At 44.2% G+C, this 17,463-nt stretch overlaps 3 protein-coding genes across 3 annotated transcripts; 2 read left to right on the top strand and 1 right to left on the bottom strand.

Annotated features, from left to right (window-relative positions):
• Positions 1 to 67: 67 nt before the first annotated feature.
• Pi3K59F (phosphatidylinositol 3-kinase 59F) lies at positions 68 to 3,880 on the top strand. Its single transcript, XM_011313229.1, has 3 exons — positions 68 to 267; positions 649 to 843; positions 927 to 3,880. The coding sequence occupies exons 1-3, from the start codon at positions 197 to 199 to the stop codon at positions 3,301 to 3,303; spliced, it is 2,643 nt and encodes an 880-aa protein (XP_011311531.1). The 5' UTR covers positions 68 to 196; the 3' UTR covers positions 3,304 to 3,880.
• A 324-nt stretch (positions 3,881 to 4,204) lies between these two features.
• On the bottom strand, positions 4,205 to 14,559 carry LOC105271589 (mucin-17). The gene is made up of 3 exons (XM_011313228.1): positions 14,204 to 14,559; positions 13,741 to 13,818; positions 4,205 to 13,660 (listed from the first exon to the last, which is right to left on the bottom strand). Exon 3 carries the CDS (start codon positions 13,551 to 13,553, stop codon positions 5,373 to 5,375), a length of 8,181 nt encoding a protein of 2,726 aa, XP_011311530.1. The 5' UTR covers positions 13,554 to 13,660; positions 13,741 to 13,818; positions 14,204 to 14,559; the 3' UTR covers positions 4,205 to 5,372.
• A 461-nt stretch (positions 14,560 to 15,020) lies between these two features.
• LOC105271588 (G kinase-anchoring protein 1) lies at positions 15,021 to 17,050 on the top strand. Its single transcript, XM_011313227.1, has 6 exons — positions 15,021 to 15,470; positions 15,628 to 15,693; positions 15,763 to 15,988; positions 16,070 to 16,330; positions 16,428 to 16,582; positions 16,678 to 17,050. The coding sequence occupies exons 1-6, from the start codon at positions 15,294 to 15,296 to the stop codon at positions 16,708 to 16,710; spliced, it is 918 nt and encodes a 305-aa protein (XP_011311529.1). The 5' UTR covers positions 15,021 to 15,293; the 3' UTR covers positions 16,711 to 17,050.
• Positions 17,051 to 17,463: the final 413 nt, after the last annotated feature.

The following is a 17,463-nucleotide window of genomic DNA, read 5'->3' as shown; positions in this document are numbered from 1 at the left end:
GCATTGCGTGTGGCGCCCTCCCTGCCAGAACTGAGCCTCTACTTCAGTCAATCCTCTTTTCCTGGACCCCGTGGTTGTTCATCTAGTTGCAGGTTGTCGTCCACTTGACAGCTACCTAAAATTACTCTTACTCTCAACACTAAAAGTAATAAACAAAGGACATCTCACAATTGATTCATGATTGTTGCTCGAAACAATGGAGAAAATCAGTGATAAATTTTTTTACGTCTACAGTTCATCTTTGGATGTGAAAATCCAGATAAAAATGTGGGTACAACACATGTCACTCTAATCATAAAAATAAATAATACAAAATTCCTTAATAAATTCCATTGAACAATGAAAGGAACTTTTATTCGTTGTTATCCACCATTGGAGCTCTCCTCAATTAAATATTCTCTCTTTATGATCACGTCATTACGAATTCCTTCATGAATATTGAAATAACCAGTATAGTATTGACATACTCTCAATTTATAATAGAATAATCTAAACCTAGACGTCAGAACTCGACTCTGAAACCGTCTTATTAAAAGGTGGTCATAATCCCCCGGAGATTAGGTACAATAAAAAAAGTGCAAAAATATTTACAACTGTCACATAATCCCCAGTCTGAAATTACACTCTGTTCTCCTTTCGATATCTCAGTGGGACTCTAGAGGGCAAACGACAGAGACCAGAGTATGATAAACTCCTGCTGGATCCAATGATAAAATATTCAGGTTTATACGGTGGAGGAGGCAGCAAGGGGGACCTCTCAGCATCCCTCCAGGTCTGGGGAGGAGGTAGAGCCCTTGCTTTACCTGTCCACACTTCCTATAAGCATTTTCCAACGAGATGGAAGTAAGTCCAGGTCTTGGATTCTGAAATATCTCTCCATTCACTTCCTTTATTTTTTGTTTATCAAATGAAAATTATTTTTCCAGCTGGAACCAGTGGGTGACACTCCCAATCTCGTACTCAGACCTGCCTCGAGACGCCCAGTTGACAATAACGATTTACGACTGTGCAGGTCCTGGTCGTCAGGTACCTGTCGGTGGCACGACAATCTCCCTCTTCGGGAAGTACGGTGTATTCCGCCAGGGAATGCTGGATCTCAGGGTGTGGCCTGGAGTCGAGGCTGATGGAAACGTGCCCACCTCGACCCCAGGGAAGGCCAGGGATTCTGGAAAAGAGCAAATGCAGAGGCTTGCCAAGCTAGCCAAGAAAAGGAAAAATGGTCAGATAAGCAGAGTCGACTGGCTGGACAGGCTGACCTTTAGGGAGATCGAATTGATAAGTGAGCGAGAGAAAAGAGCCTCGGAGTACCTCTATCTCACCGTCGAGTTCCCAGAGGTAACGATGGACGGTCAACCGTACTCAATAGTCTACTACGAGAAGGATGGGGACGAAGTTGTCCAGCACAGGTCCCAGCCAGACGTTGTCACGCTCCCAGACTACGAAATCCTCCAGGAGAATCTCGTCGAGGCAAAACACCATAAATTAGCTCGCAGTCTTCGCTCTGGAGGCAACACCAGGGATGTCAAGCCGACTTCAACAGTTCGAGACGCCTTAAATACCATTGTTGGGTATCCACCAACGACAGCTCTCTCCACTGAGGAGCAGGATCTCATCTGGAAGTTCAGGTTTCACCTCTCGAATCAAAAGAAGGCCCTGACGAAGTTCGTCAAGTGTGTTAATTGGAAAATGCCAGGGGAGGAGAAGCAGGCCCTGGAGATGCTGGCGTTGTGGACACCTCCAGACCCTGAAGATGCCCTCGAGCTGCTGGGCCCTGCGTTCACACATCCAGCTATCAGGAGATACGCCATTGGGAGGCTCAATCAGGCCCACGACGACGATCTCATGCTGTATCTGCTGCAGCTAGTGCAAGCACTCAAGTATGAGAACTTCGAGGGGATCAAACTCGCCAGTCAGAGGATCGCACGGGATGCCGAGAGGGACAGAGAGGGGAGGAACGTCAGTGTCGAATACACATCCTCGGGGATATCGACCTCCAGTGAATCAGAGGCTTACATCTCCAGTCAGGAGCCACCCATGGATTTATCATCTTTTCTCATCACTAGGGCGTGTAAAAATTCTACACTAGCTAATTATTTTTACTGGTATCTCTCCATCGAGTGCGAGGGACAGCCAGATCCTGCAATCACTGTTAAACAGGACACTAAGGTCAGAGAGATGTATCTCACGGTCATGAAGATGTTCTCAACAGCATTGGCACAGGGAAATGCCGTCTGGCAGAAGAGGAGGGCCTTCCTGAAGAGACAGAAGACTTTTATTGAGCAGCTGGTGGCTCTAGTAAAAAATGTAGCACGAGAAAGTGCCAATAGGAAGAAGAAGACAGACAGGCTGAAGGCACTTCTTGCTGAGCCTGATCCTGCCTCTAAATTCAATTTCTCGAATTTCGAACCCATTCCCTTTCCTCTGGACCCGGAGATATCCATCAAGGGAATTATTCCTGAGAAGGCTAGTCTCTTTAAATCTGCTCTCATGCCATCAAAATTGACATTTCTGACGACTGATGATACCGAATATATCGCCATTTTTAAACATGGGGATGATTTGAGGCAGGACCAGTTGATCCTCCAGACCATTGCTCTGATGGATAAACTTCTTAGGAGAGAGAATTTAGATTTAAAACTGACTCCCTACAGAGTCCTGGCGACTAGTACAAAACATGGATTCGTTCAGTTTATCGAGTCAACGACCGTTGCAGAGGTGCTGGCCAGTGAGGGCTCCATCCTGAATTTTTTTAGAAAGCATCATCCTTCGGAAACGGGACCCTATGGAGTGGCACCTGAAGTCATGGACACTTATGTTCGCAGCTGTGCGGGTTATTGCATCATTACGTACGTCCTGGGGGTGGGGGATCGACACCTCGATAATTTATTACTGACAACGTCTGGAAAATTATTTCACATTGACTTTGGGTACATCCTGGGGAGGGATCCCAAGCCTCTACCTCCGCCCATGAAACTCAGCAAGGAAATGGTGGAGGCCATGGGGGGTGTCGGATCAGAGCACTATCACGAGTTCAAAAAACAATGCTATACTGCCTTCCTCCATCTTCGGAGAAATGCAAATCTCATGTTGAATTTGTTCTCACTCATGGTCGACGCAAGTGTCCCTGACATCGCTCTGGAGCCAGATAAGGCGGTGAAAAAGGTCCAGGATAAATTGCGACTGGATCTGAGTGATGAAGAAGCTGTCCATTATGTTCATAATCTGCTGGATCTCTCGGTAACTGCTGTCATGGCTGTTCTCGTTGAGCAACTCCACAAATTTGCACAATATTGGAGGAAATAAATAGTCATCGACCCTGACAAATTGGAACTTTTGATTGTATTCGAGAAAATAATGAGAAAAATCAAAAGACCTCTTTTGTCTACTATAATTAAGGGAGGGAGGTAAAACGGAATATCTTCAATCGTTGATATCCTCGGGTTGACAATCAATCAGGGAATATTGAGGATTGAATTTATTTCATTTCACCTCACCTTCCTACAGCATAACTCATCAACAAGACTGTGTTCCATAGGACTTATGAATAATGCCTGCAATATATTTTGGGACTTTTTATTCCGATATTAAAATATTTAATCCTAATATGAAAACACTCGAATTTATTCCACGTCTCCACAATTATTAATTAGTCATTTATTCATTCGTTTATTTATACGTATAAAAACAATGGTGAATCACCCCTCGTATCACCAGAAATCCCAATTGTTGAATTTTTAATTGAGAAGAAATTCTCGTGCTGAAGGGCAGACTATTATTTTACAAGCTACTATTTACGTAAATATTTGTGTATTTATTTTTTTTTATCTTCAATATTCACTTCTTAGTTACATTTAATTTGTTGTTTTTTTTTCGTTTCAATTTGTGGTGCACACTGTAAAAATTCTTCATCGTTAATTATTAGTGATTGAAAATTATGTTTAATATTCATAATGTGATATTAATTAGTATTCCCCCATTATTCTGGCCACGCTCTCTATCCTAAAGTCGTGACCTCTGATTAATAATTAAAGAATAACAATCACGTTGTGGTTCTTTCCAATCTTCAAGGGTAGATTTTTCTTTCTCCTCTCATTAATCTCGTTGTTCAACTACTTTTGCACTTTTCAAACCCTTATTTAACACAATATTTACATACCTGACTGATCATGATTAACAACGCCCACACAGAGAGAAAGAAAAGAAATAAAAACATAGTTTTTGTTTATTTTTTTTCGAATATAACATATTTTGTTGAGGCTATAAAGGTAATAATTATAATTATCATGTGTTTTTTTTTGTGTTTTTGTTTAGTTTTTAGTTTTCAGAGCCATGAGAAGTCTGTCAAGTCCTCAAACTTCTTTGTCGCCTTATCAATGAATTTTTTATCAAAAAAATTGACTCGTTATCATCGAGTTGCATTATCAGTCGTTTATTTACACCCTCCGGATGATTAATTAGCCCCTGATAGCATTTAAAAAATGTCATAATTTTTCCGACAACTCGACAAACTTTTCAAGCCTCTCACATACTCAAAAAATCCACAATCCCCACCCTTATTATTTACCACATTAATTAACATCAAAGATTATACGCTGAAATAAAAGAAGAAATCAAAATATCTCAAAATCATATAGTGGGAACTCTGATACTTCACCTCAAATAAACTTTCATATATTCCATTTATTTTTCTCATCTCTATCCTCTAAACAAATTAAACACTATAGTGATTAATCCTAAACGAAGCTTTGATGCGATCTCTCAGAGTTATCGTGAACCATCAAAATAATGCCTCCCCACAATTTTAAATCCTTCAGTACCGATCAGATATTGCAATAGTCAGTGTCACAACATATTCTGAACTTCCCATATATCTAATTATCAATCATGATTCTAAACGTAACTGAAGTGACGAGTGCCTGACCAATTATACTACCAATTATCCTTCGTCCTTGCGCAATTTAAAAAAAAAAAAATCTCCCAAAGATAATTGGCTTTTAATCGAACGAAAGTCATGATAAAAATAGTCAAGTGCTCGTGTTAATCTGTTCTGTCATTAAATTTCCATTATCCCTCCGTCAATATAAATTTATCGTTGACTATTATATTTCTCGTGTCAATATAAATTATAAGGATCTATCCCCATGCCCAAGCACTGCCATCATCAAATTATTTTGCCTTCATCACTCTTTAATATTTACACTTAAGTCGTAGGTTTTTTTTTTCTCTAGTCGTTCAATTTTTCTACCAACACTTGGTAGTTCAGCCACTTCAGGAGCACGTTTAAAAAAGGATATATATATATACATACGTTGGTGTATATATTTTTGTTTTTATCAAGGGAGAAATTACAAAACAGTTTGTCCCGCTGATTATTACCTCTCGGTGGGTTTTGTAGCTGGCACTGAACTCTCCACTAGATCGTGCCTCTCGATTGGAGAATTATCGAGGGTGTAGTCCAGTGGATATCTCTCGGTGTACGTGGGGGTGGCCTCACCCTGGGATCGCAGTCTCACTTCGTCGGTTGTATCCTGGTAGAAACTCTGGGAGGCCTCGACGTTTCTCGACTGGTCAGTTCTGTCCACCTCTTGGGTAGAGTAGTAACTTTGACTTGCCTCGGTCTCAGGTGGTGCGTCGTAACAGCTGGGGGAGACGGTTTGGCTCGTGTAACTCGGACTTGGACCTTCTGGCATGAAATAGCTTTGACTCGGTTCCGATGTTCCTTCCTCAGGATTACGAGTGTAGTAACTACTAGGTTCATTCCTCTGGTCCGAACTCTCACTAACGAAATTCTGAGCCGAGTCTCCCTCCAACCTGGGCATAGAGATGGGCACGTCGTAGGATGTCGACACATTCTGTTCGACGACCACCTGATCCTCGAAACTGGACGTTGGTACAGCGTCGACATGGGTCGAGCTGCTGTCAGGATTGAGATTGTACGAGGAGGTGGGAATTTCAGGAACTCCATTATCATGAAGACTCGCAGTATCCGAGGTATCAGGAATAACACTCGATGTCGCGATATTGATTTCCTCACAGGGTGGAATTTCATAGCTCGACGTGCTGATGGCACTCTCTTGATCCTGATCCCTCTCCTGAGTCTCGGGTGTCTCAGGAACGTACGAAGAGCTCGCAGTCTCATCCTCATTCAGTCCAGAATTATTGGAAAATCCTGAGGTTCCAATTCCCTCGTTACCAACGTCATTCGACTGCGAAGGAATGTTGCCCTCTTGACTGATCTCCCCATCGGTCTCCAGGGACTCGACCAAATTGTCAGCATTTACCACTTCGTAGCTCTGCGTTGGGAAGCTGGGATCGTCTCCAGCCTCGTCAGCGGCTCTCACCTCGTTGAAAGATTGGGTGGGTGTATTTGTATTCTCACTTGATCCCTCGTACGAGGATTGAGATACAGACGCCCCTGATTCCACTCTAGCGTCTTCAAATGACTGAGTTGGAGGTTCTCCAGCCACTGTTCTCTCCAGGGACTCATAGGGGCTCGACTGTGTGGCCTCAATTCCCTCAGACTTTGACGTAGACTGAGATATCACCTCATCATTGATCGATAGATTCTCAAAATTCTCGAAAGACTGAGAAGGTGCCTCGTCAACTGCATCAATGGTGTCCTGACTCGCCCCAGGCTCTGTGCTCTCGAAATCGACGTCCATGGGTTCGGGCTGGGTCGACTGTGTCACTGGAGGGCTCACCTGAATTTCTGGAGCACTCTCAACAGTCTCAGTTTCCATTGGCTCGGGTTCATTTTCCATTTTAGATGGATTTTCCTCTGATTTCTGAATCTCTACTGCCTCTGCTTCAAAAGTGCTCGACGATTGGACATCAGCCTCTGGTGGCTTTGGTTCTGATGCTGAGGGCTCCTCCACGCAGCTAGTGATGTTACTGGAATTATCCTCGGCTTCCTGAGGTTTCGGCAGAGGAGTGTGATCGATCTCGTCAGTCTGGACGATTGGCATGTCCCGAACTACCTGTGGAGTTTCCATTTCCTCTGATTTTCCCTCGTGCGATTCCTTTATCAATTCATCAGCAGCTGTGCTCTGGCTTTCTCCTCCAAATTCCACATTATCAACGAAGGAATCATCGATGATTGGCATGGAGGGAGTGGTCTGCACGTGTCCCGAGTCGAGTGCGACATTCTCTGGGATTGAAACGGCGTAGGAAATCGTAGCGGTTTGAGTCTCAGTCTCTCCCTGTCTCTCAATTCCCTCCTGTATGTCCGGAATAACCAGGTATTGACCGGATGCCTGATTCTGAGCATCAGCAGGCTCTGAGGTCTCCATCAGCTCGCCAATGTCTGGCATTGAGTTTCCAGGGAGGATACCCTCAGGAGCAGGCATGTACGAGATGTTTGAATTCGCGATGGAGATTGGAATTTCCAGGGATGCCATACTGGAGACAGGGGCTGCGTCAGTCACATCCGACTGAATCCCAACGCTGCTTGGTACCTCAAGAGGTGTCATGATAGGTTGGTTAAGTGTCAGAGACGTCTCCAGGACGGATGGCGATGAAATGGGCTCTGTTGAGGGAATCAGTGTACTCTGGAGAATTGTCTGAGTATCGAGACTCGTTTGCGTTAATCCAGCTGTCATGACAGTGGGTACAGTGGTCTCAGGGAGTCCAATCTCCTGTTGGAAGTCAGTATTAGCCAGGGCTGCGGCCAGAATATCCTGATTTGATGTTTGGAATCCTTCGGAGACGGTTTGAGAGACCTCAGGTGCATTAGTCTGTGGCAAAGTTGAGACTGCAGTGTTGTCAAACTGCAGGACGATGTTGTCGATGGCTCCAGAAGGATCCAGTGAGCTAGGATCAATGTATAAAGTCCTCGAGCCATCGGCATTTGGAGTCGTACCCTCCAGCGACATGAGTGCGTTGTTGTCCAGGGGATGAATTCCTCCCTGCTCATCAATTGTCACTAGGACATACGTCTGACTACCATCCGCACTGTCAGTGGGGAGTGCCATTATCTGGGGCTGGGAGGGAATCTTGGGTTCCTCTGGCTTCGGTTCGGCTGGAGTCGTCGATGTCGAGGCGTCCACTGGCTTTGATTCGATCGCACATGCCTCTGGCACCGGCATTTGCTCCTCCACTGGAGATGCTACAACTGCTGGTGCTGGAATCACCGGAGATGTAGGTGAAACTACATTTGAGAGTTGTTTCTGAATATTTTTCACTGCTGGTTGCCCTCGAACGACTCTATTCGATCCTGGTATGCCACTAGGAGCTGCCTTTTGTCCAGGAGTTTTTATTATTGTCGCTGTTGTCTTCGATGGACTGTCCTGGGAGACTTTTTGAATAACAATCTTCTGTTTAGCTTGTCTACCCTTTTGCGGTGTTGCAGCCATGGACTTTGATTTCTGCAACGTACCCTGGGGAGACTGTGATTTACCTGCCTGTGAAGATAACGGGGACATGACATTGTGTCTTATAATTTTCTTGGGAGTCATTTTTCCAGGAGTCTGAGAAGTTTGATGCAGGGGTGGCGGATTCTGTAGCATAATTGCACCACCTGGGGACTTTACTGTAGTCACTCTCTGGACTGTTGAGGCCATTGTCATTTTCTTATGGAGCACGGGTAGCTGCATCTTCTGGGCAACCGTTTGATATTGCACCTTGGCCTTAGTGGGACTGCCTTTGGCAGCCATTGCCTTCACCTGCTGTCCAGTGAAGGGTGTCAGCACTGCTCCTTTGCCAGGAACCAAACCAGCACTTGTTATGATGGTTTTTCCAGCCAGGGTGGTCTGAGAAATTGGTGTCAGGAGGGTCTTGGCTCCCCCCTGCGCTGAAATTGGATAGAATGTCCCCTTGTTCGCCACATATGTTTTCTGCCCCATGACTGCCTTTCCAGTCAGCTGAGCGGCATTAATTTGAGTGATCACTCCTGCTTTGTTAACAAAATGCTGGGGAATCGTACCCAGGATTGTCTTGCCCCCTGATATCGGTGTGAAAACCCCTTTAGTCGTCAATACTCCAGTGTTAACAATTTTCTGACTACTTGTTGTAATCTTAGATGTTGTGGGTGAGCTCGTATCACTCTTGGGAGCTATCATTGTCGTCTTGAAACCGACCTGTCCCAGCAGTTGGCCTTTGTTCGTTACAATTTTCTGAACCTTTCCAGTCGTTATCGTTTTTTGAACTCCCACTTTAGTATGTCCCGACTGAGGAGACGTTAGGATCACGACTTTGCCACCCTGCTGGACAATCTGCGGATTTCCAGGAGTGGTTTTTGAGGATATCGGCATCTTCTGGGGAACGGTTGTCCCCTGGACGGTGTAACGCATTGGTTGTCCCGTCTGTACGAACACGTACTTCCCCGGAGAGCCCTTCGGCGACGACAACACTGGCATCGTCTTCGTCGTCTGCTGGCCCTGAATCTTGATCCCCTTCATTCCTGCTATCATCGGGGGTACAATGGTTTTAATGCTCGTTATCGTTGGTTTAGCTTTCGATTTGGCCTTGAGTATCGTTGGAGATGCTGTTTTTTTCTTCGCTGGAGCCTTCTCGGGGATACTCGTTTGATTGATATGTTGAGTCGTGGGGACAGGGAGGGTGAGAGCTGTCGTAATAGCACTCGAGGATGGTGAGATTATCGATGACATCATCACTGGCATCTGCTCGACGTTCTCAGGGGTGAGATCTTCACTCATCACGAAAGGAATTGAATTTATATCGAATTCTACTTCCGACGCTTCTGATCCACCACTCGAAGCGATACTGATCGTGTTCGGGAGAGTTAACTTCTCCTGTTGAAGCTCCAGGGCCTCATCTGCCTTCAGCACCTGCAGTTTCTTAGTTATTGACAACGCCTGACTCTTCGGGGAGGAGTTGGCTTTATTTGAGTCGAGTTTGATCATTTTTGTTCGGGGGCTACCACCAGCTTCAGTTTTGCAGGTGTTGTCAGGTTCTAACTTGTGCTTGGCACCTTTTACAGGCTGTTTTTCCAGGAGTTTTGATTTTAGAATCTGCATGGGCTCTCTAAGGGTCACGTTCTCGATTATTCGAGGTTTCTCTCGCTTTTTCACCGGGACTGAGACGTCCGCAGGAACCGGTGACTCTTTCGGAGGAGATTTTTCACGGCCAGGACTGCAGTTGAAGGCCTCTACAGCTGGGGAGGCGACAGATTCCTCAGGGAGAGGGATGTTTGTGTCATTTGGGACATCCTCAGGAGCTTGGACCACCGTCTCAACGTCTTCTGGGATGATTTTTTCCTCGGCGCTCGGAGTTGGCTGAATTTCGAGAGTTTCGGGGACTTCTGGAATTTCAGCAGCTGCGGTAGTAGCTTCAGACACTGAGGGATTTGCTTCCACAGGCCCTTGCTCTTCTTCCTGACGAGGAGCTTCGACAGTTTCCTTCGTCTCAATCACTTCCTCAATTATTATATTCTCAATAGTCTCCTCAACAATATTCTCAGTGCCAGCAGTAGTTTCTGATTCCATATGAACAACGGTTGTTATAATTTCTGAAACAATTTCTTGTTGAAGGTCATTCACTGCCTGAGGTATCACCTCTTCTTCAGTAGTCTCAACTAAAGTCTCTGTTGTCTCAGGAGGATCAGCGAATTTTGTCTCGATTGACTCATTTAAATCAATCTGAGACATCTCGAATTTTTTTATCTGCGACTTCTTTGGCGGAAGCATCTCAATTTTCTTCTCCTCCTCTTCCTCGTGGGCCACAGGTACCTCAGTTGTCACTTTAGTCTCAAATGATTTTACTTCGGGCTCAAGACTGCCGAACCCCGGAGATTTGATCTCGACGTCACTTGTAGCCAACAGATCAGTGATATTTACTGGACTCATCCCGTCAGGTCTCGCGCTTGTAAATTCCGAGGATTTAATGGGTGGTTTTGGTGAGACTCCAGACTCCTCTGCACTGTCTAGGGTTTGATCAGAAAATTCATACTCCTCCAGGGATTTCCTAAAGGTCTTGCTTATTGCTGAGGATTTTCTGCCCCTTCTCCCTTTCACTTTGTGCTCCTTCTCTTCAGTCTCTGACTGGCTATCGTCAGTCCTGGGGGTCCTACGACCTGGGGACGAATAAATGTCAGACTCCAGGTACCTTTTGTTGGGCTTTCGTCTCCTCCCAGTGTATGATCTTTCTCCATCGGACTCTGATGTTTTTCTATCCGTCTCGTGACTGTCAGGGGTCCCAGGGAGCTGTGGCTCCTCGAATTTGTTGGAGTCGCCATTTCCACTGATGTCGGTCTGCAGGGGATACTTTCGAGGCCTTCCCCGACGCTTTGCGGGTTTCTCTGATACTTTGGCCTGGAGAGAGTCGACAGATGATTGATCTGTGGATTTATCACCTCCGATAATATCACTCAATTGATTCCATCCCAGCTCGACCCCATCCCCAGATCCTGCATTTGATAATTGAGAGATCGTGAGGGTTTCTTCTTCACTCTCGATTGTTACTCTTCCCGAGTTAACTTCGTCCTCGAGGTCTTTGGAATCTTTTGGCAGTGGTTCTGATTTCGATGGGCTCGAGGAAGGGGTCAGCTTCTTTGGGGATCTCATTGGGGACTTCGATGGTGACTTTCGTGGGGATTTACCCGGTGATTTCCCTGGAGATTTTCCTGGAGACTTCCCTGGAGAGTGCATTGGGGATCTGTAGTTGTCCACAATTTTTTCAGGCTGACGCTCAAGCTCAGGCTCATTCGTATCCATATTTTTTTGTTCCTCAGGAATTTCTTCGCCGTCTTTCTCACGCTCGACTTCCAGGATTTCAACAATCTCCAACTCTGTCTCAGTAACATCTCGCTTAGACTTCCCTTCGTTCGATTTCTCAGTCTCAGACGCAATTTTAGCCACCAACTCACTAGCTTCGTCAACAGTTTTCAGAATTTCCTGGGATAATTTCTCGTCCTCCTCCGATTTTTTCAAATCCTCACTGACATTTTCCTCAGGTGCCTTCTCATTCGCCTTGCTCTCAGCTTCTTTCTCCTCCGCCAGCGCTTGACTCAGTACGAATTCCTTGATGATCTCCTTCTTGAGGGACGTGTTCTTCTCTCCGAAGACTCTAGGTATTTTTCTCACTGGAGGGAACGCCGGTTCTGGCTCCTCCTCCTCGAAGTCGAAGCACGAGAATTTTGATTTATCTTGATCATTCTCTGGAGTCGAGTTTTTTCTGTCCCCCAAGCTCTTCTTCAGCTTCTTGGAGAGGGCAGACCTCTCCTTCACCACTGGAGTCGTAGCTTCCTGGAGGGACTCGTTGTCTGACGGCTTGGATTTGGAGTACTTCACGCGCGTCGCCGACTTCTCGGACTCCTTGGATTCGTCCTCGTGGTCAGCCTTCTTTATCTTTTTCTTGTCTTTGATGAGCGAGGGACTGAGGCCGGGCTCCTCACGTAGAGAATCATTCACAGATTTACTCTTGGAGTTCTTCGGACGTGTTAACAGGCTCTCAGATTCACTCACAGTCTCCTCTGTCTTTTTCGGGTCGGTTTTCAGCACCTCTGGGGTTTCACAGACGGAATCGATGGTCTTGGAATTTTCCAGATGCGTGGACAGACTCTCAGTCTCCTTCAGCAGCTTCTCCGACTCCTTGAGGAGATCAGTGTCATCGTCTGCAGCTGTCGTAGAATCCTTCATCGAGGGACTGCCAATGGGGGTGTCACTGGACTTGTTGAGGTCTACGTCCATGTTGTCCTCAGAGCCATCGTCCCAGTCAGCGAGGAGATCATTTATCTCAGGATCTGCTTTCTGCTTCTTTGTGACTTTTTCTGCTTGCTTCTGCTTCCTCTTCGTCGGCTCAGAGCTCCGATCGTTCTTCAACCTGGGCAGGCTCTTGATTTTTCTCACGTATTTTCGCTTCGTCGAGTCATTCCCCAGTGATCGCCTCTTGGTGGAAATTTGTACTGGACGAGGTGAGGCCTCGGCACCTCCATCTCGATGGATCTTGCTGTGGCAAATGAGAACGTTCACTCGGGTTGAGGTGAAGCTGCAGAGAGGACACGAAAAAATGTTCTTGTCCATCGAGGTTGGCGTCGTTGGGTGACTGCTCGGTTGACAGCGAATTCGTACCTCGTGATCGGTCTCCTTGAATAAACGAGGGCGTACTGACCTGCGCTCGTCATCGTAGCTGCGACGTGTCATCTCGTCATCTTTAGATTTCTGCTTTTTCTTTGGGGACTTTTTCTCACCGAAAAGGGCAGATATGTCGGGTTTCTCAGTGGGACAGAACTTGTCAGATTTGAGGATGTCAGGATCACCACCCGTCAAGGTCTCTGCGGTCTCGATGTCCCCGGGAAATTGGTCCATTAATTTTGATCCACTTTTGGATTTTGAACGGTATTTGTCTAGGCCTTTCTGTATGAAGTCATCCTTCTGTGTGCAATTGTATTTGTAAATGTGGTGAATGTTCTTCACGAGTTCGTAAACATTCTCCTGAAAAAACTTGACAGCAGCGATGGGTGGCTTTTTGTTGAACTCCACTTTGAGCTCTTCTGGGAGATTGTCCACGCCAGTGACCTGTCCAGGCCACCAACAGAAGCCCATCTTCACCCAGACAACGTCTCCTTCCAGATAACAAATTTCTGTTTGATCACACATTTTGTCCTCTCGTATCACCAGATGGTGATGCACACGTTAAATAAATGTATTATCAGGGCTATTGTCCTTAGTCTGTATCTAGCACTCATTAGTCACATCTGGTATTCCTGAAATATGTGATCAACACAACGAAAAGCCATTAGCCCGAAGCAATTAATTTGTCTCTCAATTAGACGATTAAACATACCAGTCGTTATTCACCTAATTCCATTGACCCTAAAAATCGTCTGTAACTGGTGGCCATCTCCAACAATCAGAACCAGACCTAAAACATTGCCAGAGTGAATAAAAAATTAAATTCTCCCTCGTGTGCGCCCTGATCCGGGGTTAAAGTGCCACGATAATCTCGGAAAATAGCGGGAAAATTGTGTACACCGTCGATGGAGAATAGCCTTTGAAGCAACATCAAGAATCCACTCCCCAGGATGGAAAAAACATTCTCGGAAGGGTCTGAATCTTTCCAGAAACGAAGACGTGATGGAAAAAACATAAAATGAAAAATGCCAGGAAATATGGTGGTCGCGAGGTACACCCGTGACTTGGAAATGGATTCGGTTGATGGCTAGGCGTCCCCCAGGACAATTTATACCCTCTGAATTATTCAATCTCCACAAACACTCGGTTACACGCGTTATTTCGAAATTTCTCACCTCGTATTTTTGTCCCCTGGTGTGGAAAAGCACCTCCACCGGCTATGTGTATTTATTTCACCCAGTTGTAGTGCCCCCACTACCTGTCCACCCCAAAAACAATGCAACTTTTTGGTGATTCAGTATCACTGATTATTTTTGTTTAACCACCACTGAACCAAGCGTTTTCACACGCAAATTGTCGATGAGGGACGACTTTTTTTTCGCCTCTGTAGTTTTTATTTCACTCGATGAATATAACAACTCAACGCTTTTTTCGAGGCTGTGCGACGTACGTACATATTTCAGTTTACCCGACGTGCAACGGGGCACTTCATACGATTTCAATGAATACACCACTGAGTAGAGGGAACAGCAGGCGCCATTTTGCGCGTTGCATCAGTGTTCGTTGAATTGCATGTCCGACAACTTTAAAAAATCATTCTCATTTTTATATTTTCGCTTGCCCAGTCTTTTCATACCTCCAATTGACCGATTTATTACTCCTATCAATTCGCCAGACCACAAAAAACACCACTAATCTTCATTTTTTTACAACTCAACGTGCATTCAGTGAAATTAAAATAATTTGACGCCATTTCTTTAATTTGAAAACCTTTCCGATGTGATCAGTGTAATTCGACTGGAATTATTGGACAGCCAGATTTATTTTTATGCAAAAAATAAGAGTGAAGGGATTTATGGAATATTATGGATCTTATGGATGAATTTTTTCTTGCTATTAATATTTCCCGCACTTTTGTCGGTTATATTGTCCGTCCTGAACGCGCGTCATCACATGCGCTTCATTTCCGGTATGCGCAGTAGCATTCTCATCTCCTCTTCCCCCCCCGTCATCTCCCGAAAAATCAACGAAAAAAATTTATCTCCTTCTGGAGAGTTTGCGCGAGATAAAGATCAAAACATCGAAACTCTTCATGAATAAATAATGGAGTCATGGTGAATATCATCAGTGGAAGCTATCTGTCACGCACCGGAAGTCCATTTTTCACGGTGTAGAGAGAAAATTTATTCTGTCTCGTCTTGAGCGCTATTTCCATCGTTTAATTTGTGCAAGTCAATTATTTGAAAATAAAATTGCATTGATACAATGGCTACCGCTGTGCCTTCACGTTTTGCTGTTCTTGCTCTCGATGATGATGATCCGAAACCCAAGAGAAGCCAGAAATCAGTGAGCAATGGAAAGAGCGAGGCTAAGAGCAAAAATGATAAGCAAAAAGGCCAACCCCCGAGGCAGAAGAAAGATGATAAAAATAAGAAGAGCAAAGTGAGTTCATTGTTTGAGGTTCTGTTTTTATTTATCTCGCCGGCTAATGGTCGATGATAGCGGCTCCGTGGATAGGCGGGAAAGTTTAAATGGTCGGAGATAGATAAGGGACAATGAGAAAGTTTCGGTTTCAATGGGAGACTTTTTGGTTTTTCAGTCTAAGAAGAAGAGGGGTAACCTGGCGACACAGCAGTGGGAGCAGTGGAAGGAGAAGGATACTATGGTACCATTTTTTATTCTACCACTGTTCTGTGTTTATCATTTTTTATCCATTGATTATATTTTTTTATAGGCTATAGAGGAAGCGTATAAACAAGAACTTCACGAAGCTCTGATCCTCTCTAAATTGGCCTACGAGACGCAAACAGAAAATGGAGTCAAGGATCCAGATGCAACAAAAAAATCGGGGGGAAAGAAATCCAAGAAATCCACAATGTCGCTTGAAGAATTTAATAATATGGGGAATAACGAAACTACGGGGGCTAATCACCAGGATTCCAAGTCATTCCCACACAAAAGTACTTTCAATATTTTCCGAATTAATTGTACATGCTATTTTTTTCCTCCCTTTATAAACATTGACCCGTGATTATTTTTAGGTGAATCAGACGCTGAATTCTTTGAGAGAATGGATAAAGAGACTAAAGAAGAGATGATCAAGTGCAAAGAGAGAGACATGTTGAAAAAAAGATTGAACACTCTGGATAATGATATAACGTCTGCCCAGTTAAAAGTCGAGGTGGAGAAGAGAAATGAACAGATTTTGGAGCTCAAGGATGAGGTGGTGACACTCAAAGCTGAATTGTCTCAGGTCAAGGAGAGAAATAAAAAACTTTATCAGATCCTATCTCTCGGGGAGAGTAAGTTTTAAAAAAAAAAATCAATCATCTTTGCACACTCTTGGAAATAATTAAAAGTTACTAATATTGTAAAATGCTTTACTTTATTTTCGTCTAGTGAAAGATAAAGCTACGGTTCTAGCCGAAGTTGCTAAGCTCCAGGAAATTCGTGACGAATTGACGTCAGAGGTGCAGTCCCTTCATGCACAATTGGAGCAAGAACGCTCGAAAACGAGAGTCACCAGTACTGAAGTCAAATCTGCAAAGCAAGCAGTGAGTCAATCGTTTCATTTATCAAATGATTAAAAAGTGTATTAACACAATTGTTTTATTCGCAATTTAATTTGTCTGAATTTTTGTTGTCGCAGAATAAGAAGAGACCAGCCAGTGAGAATGCCTAAAATCGAATTCATCATCCATCGGTCTTTACCAGAAGAAAAAGTCGCCCAAGCCATGAGTATTCATTTTTTTATTTACTCCGAATTTTTTCGTTCGTTCGGTACTCGTATTATTAATTCTCTCTTCCATTCAAAGAAGTATTTGAAGACACACTCCACAACATGTGATTTAATTTTGTTATTGCTTCCCCCGACGTACTAATACGATCCGCTGTGAGTCATTATAATTAATTGATAAATGAGTAGAATTAGTGGAATAAATGAAGATTTAGTTCGAGGATTTTCATCACTATGTAACGCAGCTCTTTGGATATTTTGTAATAAATATATATTCTATGCATTATCGGAGGAGTACGAATTTCACGGATTGGCAATAGAGTAATTTCGTCCGTGGATTATTATTTATATTTTTTTTTCAAGAGACAGACCACTTTTCCACCATTTTTATGGAACACACTCCCTCGACAACGTTAATCCTCAGCCGGATTACACCATACGCTGGTTCCATTTTTATGGAGATTTTTTGCCATTTTTTTTTATCCTCTTCAGCCTTTTTTGTTGTGATTTCAGATAGTTTGGGATTTTTTACGATTTCGTAGTGGATTTTATTTTTTTTTAATAGAAAAAAAACTGAAGTGAAGTCTATTACTGAGAAGATTGTATTGAAATCGCTCACCAAAAAGATCTCATTAACGGAATAATGCGATAATTATGGGATCTCCTCCCAGACAATTTCGCATGAATCCAAATGATCAA

The sequence above is a fragment of the Fopius arisanus genome, unplaced genomic scaffold, assembly GCF_000806365.1.
Source record: "Fopius arisanus strain USDA-PBARC FA_bdor unplaced genomic scaffold, ASM80636v1 scaffold00113, whole genome shotgun sequence".
Taxonomy (NCBI): Eukaryota; Metazoa; Arthropoda; class Insecta; order Hymenoptera; family Braconidae; genus Fopius; species Fopius arisanus.
The sequence above is the reverse complement of the archived record's forward strand: the minus strand, read 5'-3'. Positions and strand labels throughout refer to the sequence as shown.

Bases quoted from the DNA above. Each gene is read 5' to 3' on its own strand.
- LOC105271589 (XM_011313228.1), bottom strand. From the start codon at position 13,553: ATGTGTGATCAAACAGAAATTTGTTATCTGGAAGGAGACGTTGTCTGG.
- LOC105271588 (XM_011313227.1), top strand. From the start codon at position 15,294: ATGGCTACCGCTGTGCCTTCACGTTTTGCTGTTCTTGCTCTCGATGAT. The intron at 15,989-16,069 runs GTACTTTCAATA...GATTATTTTTAG, and splicing joins CAAGTCATTCCCACACAAAA to GTGAATCAGACGCTGAATTC. The intron at 16,331-16,427 runs GTAAGTTTTAAA...ATTTTCGTCTAG, and splicing joins GATCCTATCTCTCGGGGAGA to TGAAAGATAAAGCTACGGTT.
- Pi3K59F (XM_011313229.1), top strand. From the start codon at position 197: ATGGAGAAAATCAGTGATAAATTTTTTTACGTCTACAGTTCATCTTTG. The intron at 268-648 runs GTGGGTACAACA...TCGATATCTCAG, and splicing joins GTGAAAATCCAGATAAAAAT to TGGGACTCTAGAGGGCAAAC. The intron at 844-926 runs GTAAGTCCAGGT...TTATTTTTCCAG, and splicing joins CATTTTCCAACGAGATGGAA to CTGGAACCAGTGGGTGACAC.